The sequence below is a fragment of the Populus euphratica genome, unplaced genomic scaffold (assembly GCF_000495115.2).
Source record: "Populus euphratica unplaced genomic scaffold, PopEup_1.0 scaffold5.1, whole genome shotgun sequence".
NCBI classification, from domain to species: domain Eukaryota; kingdom Viridiplantae; phylum Streptophyta; class Magnoliopsida; order Malpighiales; family Salicaceae; genus Populus; species Populus euphratica.
The window spans coordinates 4,594,036-4,601,676 of NW_011499848.1; the positions used below are offsets into that span (position 1 = coordinate 4,594,036).

General features: G+C 29.4%; 1 protein-coding gene across 3 annotated transcripts; it reads left to right on the plus strand.

Annotated features, from left to right (window-relative positions):
• Nucleotides 1-3,982: 3,982 nt before the first annotated feature.
• Nucleotides 3,983-5,379, plus strand: LOC105117737 (protein BPS1, chloroplastic-like). Of its 3 annotated transcripts, none has more exons than XM_011015495.1 (2): nucleotides 3,983-4,179; nucleotides 4,228-5,379. In XM_011015495.1, the coding sequence occupies exons 1-2, from the start codon at nucleotides 4,118-4,120 to the stop codon at nucleotides 5,354-5,356; spliced, it is 1,191 nt and encodes a 396-aa protein (XP_011013797.1). In that variant the 5' UTR covers nucleotides 3,983-4,117; the 3' UTR covers nucleotides 5,357-5,379. The 3 variants fall into 3 exon arrangements, with proteins under 3 accessions (XP_011013797.1, XP_011013805.1, XP_011013812.1); XM_011015503.1 differs by having other exon boundaries at nucleotides 3,983-4,173; XM_011015510.1 differs by having other exon boundaries at nucleotides 3,983-4,143; nucleotides 4,197-5,379.
• The last annotated feature ends 2,262 nt before the right edge of the window (nucleotides 5,380-7,641 follow it).

Here is a 7,641-nt window from a genome sequence, read left to right on the forward strand (position 1 = left end):
TGGTCGTATCTTTGGTGACCTTTGTGATTTACTCTCGGCGGAGGTCTTGAGGATGAGGCCATCAATTCTCCCAATTGATGAAGCACATGTGGATCACTTTGTAGCTGATGTGCTTAATTTCTTGAGATATTTATGGTGTCCAGGGAGATTTGCTCCTTTATTGTTTTAAAATTTAAATCTTGAGGTCAACTTCTAGGAATGGTTATTTTCACGAACATTTCATTATATTCTTAAAAAAAATATATTTTTAAAATCAACTGAAAAAAAAAATTATTTTATTTGATATATAAATTAACACAAGTATTCTCAGGATCGTAGAGTCAAGCAAAAATAGTACAAATCTATTTGGTTATTTTTGAGCAAAATACAAACACCATCCCATGCCCCAAACATGTGTCTCATTTCAATGGTTTTAAGTTTATTTGAAAGGATAATAATAATTATTTTTTAAAATATTTTATGTATTAAAATAGTTTTTATTTTTAAAAATTATTTTTAAAATTAACTCATCAAACAATCCAAAATATTTAAAAAAATTAAATTTTAATAAAAAAATTAATTTTTTTAAAAATATAAATTACCTTACATTTCCAAACAGATTTATTATCTCAAAAACAAGCACATTATATTAAGCTTTTAAAATTATGGTTTTTAAAACTGTGCATAATCAAAACCTTATATGGAAATATTAAAAATAATTTTTAAAAAATAAAAAATATTATTTTAATATATTTATATAAAAAAAATATTATATAAAAAAACCGTGTTTTTAAATGCGAACTACATTTTTGAAAACACAAAGCCAAACGTCAGGAGTTTGGCGCCGCTGTGATTCACCAAGCCTTGAATTTGAGAGAGGGTAAAATGGTGGCGGCTTTTTATCAGGTTTCACACATGCACGTCGAAAGTGGGGTGCAGCTGCACGTGCGAGGAAGAGACCGCCGCTGGATGATTTATAATTCGCTAGCTCATTCCCTTGAACGAATCTCCTCCTAATGGTGCACAATATCATGACCCCTGATATGTTTCGGATTAAGATATAAAAAAAATTTCAAGCTCAAATAATAATACAAATTCAAGCATTGTTAACACATCTCCTGCAAAAATAAAGTTTAAAAATCAATTATATATTGAACGATTTTTACCTGCGTCAGATAAAATTAACCTGTAAAATCGAAAAGAATAATTTTATAAAAAATAAATTAAAAAATTTAATTTTTAATTAACTCATCATTAAAAAATAAAATTATAAAATAAAGTAATTAATTAAAAAATAAATGAATTTAAATTAACTATCTAAGCTCATGATATAAGTTATACATGTTATTAGACTAAATAATTTTTTTATTTTAGATATTAAATTTTTATTTAATTATAAGACAATAAAGCGCATGTTACTTCTTTTTAATGTGAAATATTTTTTAAGAAAAAAAAAACCATACAGGCACATTGTATTGAAATAGAAAAGGTAGATTATTGATAACAATGAATGAAATTATATTTTTTTTAATTTAAATAAAAAATATATTTTTTAAATTAAAGGATAAAATTCCATTAAACAAGAAAAAAAGAATTAAACATTATAGCTTAACATATTAAATTTGCAATCCAAGGCATGAGCTTAAACAAATTCAATATTTTTTTTAATAAATTTATATATAATCTAAATAAAAAAAACTATATAAAAAAAAGCTAAAAAACATCCGTGCAAGGCCCTATGACCTAGCATTCTTTTTTTTTTTTTACGTGGGGTGTTCGGGTCAGCTTGTGCGCACCACGACTAATCCCCACGGCCCACTGAATACCCTACAAATCCAGTAGGCATGTAAGGCACCGCGGGGGTGACAGACATGCATACTAGAGCTCGAATCCAAGTGCAGTGGAAGGAGACAAGCCCCTTCCACCGCTAGGCCTAACATTCTTGTGTCTATGAAAGGAAGAGCTCGTGTGCATGAGACTTCAAACACATGCCGTCTAGCGGTCCATTGATCAGATAAATCAATGCATTCAGAACAAAATAAATAAAAACATGTTAATTGATTAGGATAATTGATAATGGTAAAATACCCCATTGAAAATTATCTCCAATCCCTAGTGGATACATAGATCAATACAATTGTCAAGAACAATATAGCATTGGATTTAAAGCAAGTAATTTGGATAAATTATTATCCAAATATAATTGTCGATGATAATTAAGCTGGGATGAGCCGGCGTCCCTGATGGAAGCATCTTGAAGCCAGTAGAAAAGGGTGCAACAAGCCATAAACACCTGGCCATCATTTTATCACACTAACATCATAACAACTACTATAATAAAAAGAAAATGACAAAAATGTCCTGAGATGGTCTCGAAAATCACCAGCGTCCGAAATAACGTCTCTAATCCGACAAGAGATGCGGGAGTGACGAGACCATGTCGTTCTCCCTTTTCCTTCCCGTGTCCGAAAACCCAATTACCCAGATTAGCCACTCACCGGACCCAACAACCCGTCATACACTTCCTGCGCTTTCCCAGTAATTCGAATAATTGGTGATTTTAACAATTATTTTTAATATTTTTTTATTTGTAAATATATTAAAATACTAAAAAAATAAAAAAATATTAATTTCAAAAATTTTCAAAAACACTTTTTAAATAATTTAAATATATAATTTTAAAAAATAAAAATTTTCAAAAATACTTGCAAAAACAAATACATTTCAAATTACACAATAACAGCAGCTACAACCATTACTTAAATATAAATATAAATAAAATCACAAATTAAAAAAAACTCCTAAGACAAAAATATTAATTAAATATTTAAAATTCAAAAATATATTTTAGAAGGTGTTTAACAATGTAACCAAAATTATATTTATCTAAAATTTAATTTTTCTAGTATTTTTATACTTTAACACTTAAAATAATAAATAAAATAATACAATATAAAAAATATTTAGAAAAAATAATATAATTTAAAGAGTAGCAAATAATCATAAATATCATATATAATTCTCTTTAATTCTAAAAATACACTTATATAATTTATAATAAAAAAGAAGAAGAACGACGAAAAAAAAAAGAAAAAAACTTAAAACAAATCAAAACTCTAATAATAACATAACTGATATAGTTAAAAAGATACTAATAAAATAAATTTAATAACACCAAAAAATATTATAAACGGTAACCATTCTACCCCATGAGTTATCCAAATATATCAAGAGCTCATTTGCATTCGAATAATTTGTGTGGTATACTCCAGTCGTTGATGACTGTTTTTTTATTAGTCTTATAAATATCTTTCAAACGGTACTAGTAGCATCAATATCGGATCTTTGGTATATTTATAAGGTTTTTTTTTTCTATATATCCATAAATTACAAGGAAAGAAAAAACGAAAAAAAATCTTAAAAACACACTAAAGTTTTGAGAATAAATCAGGAGGAAACGAATCCATCAATATTAAAAAAATCAATGATAATCGGAGTGTATAACTAGAGCCATTCAAAGATAAATAAACCCCAATATATTTAAACAACTCATATAGCCTACTTTAATTACCGTTATTGATTTTTTTATATTTTTATAATAATATCAGTGATATTATCATTAAAATCTTGATGTTTTCAAAAAATTTTTTAGTATAAATCATAATATCAGTGATATTATCATTAAAATCTCAATGTTTTCAAAAAATTTTTTAGTATAAATCATATCAGTTAATTTTTAGAATTATAGAGTCATAACTATAATGGAAACTTGTGACTCAATAATTTATTAGAATAAATAATTTAATGAAATAATAAAAAATATTTTATATCAAATATTATTTATTTTATAATGTAATAGAAGTAGTTAATTCTATAATATTTAAATTTAAAACAATAACCAAATACATTAAATTACTTTTTCTTTGATATTAATTTTAATTATAGTTTTAACCAAATATCTATTTTTTTAAATTAAAAATATTTTTTAAATCAGTACCGCAATACCAACACACTCGTTATCCGGATCTGCACCGCGTCATGAGGTCAAAGGAGCGGGCAGCGACTTTACCATCGAGCATCCACTTCATGCCAACTGCGCGGCAGCTTCCTCTTTTCTTTCTTTTCATCTGCTTTTCGTATGTTTAAAATCCCAGCCACCATTTTCTCTTTTGATTTTGATACGCATTATATTTCCTTTTCATTTCATTTCTCATCATCTCTTTTGATTTTGATACGCATTATATTTCTTTTTCATTTCATTTCTCACCATCATCTATCACCAATCACAATGTTTCTAACAGAGACTTCCATTTTCCCTTCCTTCTTCGATCCGTTTAACAATACGAAGAAGAAGAACAAGAAAGATGCAGCCCATACGAAATTCGACCTTTTCTCTCACTCCTTCGACGAATCCCTTCTTCGTCGTCTCAAAACTTTAACCAATTCCTCCTCCTCATCTCCACCGTCCGTTGCAATAAATCTCTCCTGGCTTTCCTCAGCCCTTGATTTTCTCTCCTTCACACATGACGAAGCCATAAATCTACTTTCTTCTCTCAAGCTCGATAATTCTTTGGATTTTTACCTGGATAACAGTGTTAAGCTCCTCGATCTCTGCAACTCGATCAGTTCAGAGATCGAACGCTTCCGCCATCGCCGACTTGTCCTCAGTTTTGCACTTCACGTTCTTAACAACAGCAGTGAAGATCAAGAGAGGCTGACAAGAGCTAGGGCTTCGTTATCTGATTGGGTAAATAATTACAGAGGACCCATATTTGATAGCAACAGCAATTTGGAGAATTTAGCGAGAGATTTGGCATTGAGGCTTAAGGAGGTTCCACGTGGAAAGATCTCAGCCGATGAAAGGCTTGTTCGCCGTACGATCCACGCCGTTGGGTTAGTAACGGTATTCGTTGCTGGAGCTGTGGTCACGGCGTTACGTGGATCCACGGGCTTAGTTGTTGCCGTCAGAGCGCCGCCTGAGTATTTGTGGGCCGACTCGTTCAATTTTCTCAACACAATGATTTCAAATAGGCCAGACAAAACGAGGCATCTACTCAACGAGCTTGATGAGGTGGAGGCGCGTATTAAGGAAGTGAGTGGCGTCGTGGTCGACGGTAGCAGAGAGAACGGGGAAAGGTCAAGCAGTGCCGTTAAGGAGCTGGGGATGGTGACGGAGAGGTTAGGAGAGGGATTGGATAGGTTGGGTAACGGCGTGAATGAAATATTCAATTCGGTTTTGAGTACTAGAAAGGGGATGCTGGAGAAAATGAGAGTGGGTCCACAGGAGAAACGAAGCGATGCCAAGAAGGTTACAAGTAACCCAAACACTAAGCGTGTACTGGATAATGTGTCTCCCGGTGTTTCTAAAATAGTTTAAAATACAATAAAAAAAATTTATATTTTTTTATGCCATTACATTAGCATTGAAAAATTAATATATAAAGTGTTAATTAAATTAGATTTGCGGTCCGGGTTTCGTTCCGGACATTAAATAAAATAGCAAAAACAAAGCTAAAATAGACAAACCATCTTGACCTCAGCATTAAATCAAGAAGCTAAACTTTAATCAATTTAATATTAATTAGTTAAATCCAACCAAAAAAAACAATAAAAAAACAATTTTAAAAAAAGTTGATTATTTTTAAAATTAGTGAAAATACAAATAAATAAAAATAAAAAATAAAAATTAGATTTGAAAAATAAAAAAATAAAATAAAGAAGGATGAAATAGAAAAGAAATTTAAATTTAATAAATTGTTTTAAAAAAATTTTAAATACTAAAGCATGAAATTGAAAAAATATCAATTTAAAAAATTAGTTAAAAAACTCAACAAAGAATGATAAAGAAAAAAACATTAGATAATCAAGTTATTTTTAAAACCAACAAAATTTTTTATAAGAAGTAAAAAATTACAACCTGGTATCCACTTGAATAAATATTGAAAGATTAAATAAAAAAATATTTTAAACTTGATCAAATCTTTAAGAGTAACAACATGTGAAAGCTTAAATCTAGATTCAATTAAAAAGTTTATTATAAGTCAATTTAAAAAATTTATCAAATAAAAAATAAAAAATAAAAAAATAAGAATAAACTATAATAGGATAAAACTCAAAGGTGGGAGAAATTGTAAAACAAAATAAATTTTAAAAATAATTTCAAATTAAAAAAAAATAGCAAGCAAAGGATGAAGATCAATTTTGAAAGATGAGAAAAATTAAAGAAGGTAAAATTTAAAAGGCATTGTAATTTTAAATTATTTAAGATACAAAAAATTTAATAAAAATAAGAGAAATTAAATATGAAAAATTAATAAATCAAAAGGATATTTTGGATTTTTTAATGGGATGACATGAAAATCTAGGATAAAAGATAGGAAAAGAGAAAAAAAAAATTATTACTAGCATCAAACCTCAAGAAATCCCAGAACACACGTCACCTTATTGCGTAGAGGGCGTTGTAAGGATTTAAACGCTCTTGGTGAACATGACTTTTAATTATCAAGCATCCCTTACTCAAATGGTGCAAGGGTTGTTCACTTGAGCATATGCCATCAAGTTTTTTTTTTAAAAAATATTTAAAATTTATTAAAATACAATAATACCTGTGAATGTGACCATAAAAAGACCTAAAGACTTGCAAGAGAGTTTATTTGATTGTCTTACAAGGCAATAATGTATTTGCACTATTTTGAAAAAACTAAAATACCGGAACATTCACGAGTGAAAAGTGAAATATATTATATTTTTTTATTATAAAATTAAATTAGTAATTTTACAATGTAAAGAATCAAGATGACTAATATAACACCATATAATTTATAATATATGAGTATATCATCGTAAAAATATCAATTTATCCCGAATACATAGTTTATGATTAAGGGATAATTACATCATTTCATTATTACACTAAACAGTGTCATGAGCAATGTCTTGAAACGTGCACTTTATAGGAATTCGTCCAAAAAAGTCTCTGGAAAAAAAAGCTCTAGAAAAGAAGGCTTTGTTATAACAAGATCCACTGTGTATGACTAATTCCATTACATTACCACTCACCAATTCAAAGTTCCTACTTTCTCAATTTTATTTTCTATTCGAATTACTGCACGTTAAAAACAACAAGTGATTTGCTTGTTCAATCAGAATGAGAAGCTTTAAATAACTTACAAGCTACGGAGACAACCATCGGTTCCTTCGTACCCTTAAAATATTAGTTCATCAGAAACAAAGCAAAGGCTACGCGTAGCTTAAAAGTGGTAGATACAAACCAATTGGAGTTCAATAGTTGTCAGGTTGCTTTCATGCAGTCGAGGGTGTGCGACAGGAGGAGGGAAAAACATTAAAAAAAAGAGGCAAAAGAAGGGTACTTTCCTCTCACAAATGGGAAAAACCAAAAAGAAACGGAAACCAAAAACAGATGACATTTAATAAAAACCATTGTCCGGTGTGCATGCCCCTCTTGTTACAAAGAAACGGAACGGCCGTGTCATCCTCGATCATCCTCTCTTTACAAGCTGCTAACTGGAACTCTGGCTGCATATAACCTACACCTCTATCCTAGCTAAATACTCAGATACAACAACTTACAAGAAAAAGACATCATTTCCTTCTTGGCATCAACAGGACAAGATCTATCACTAGTTGAGCCCTATAGAGATG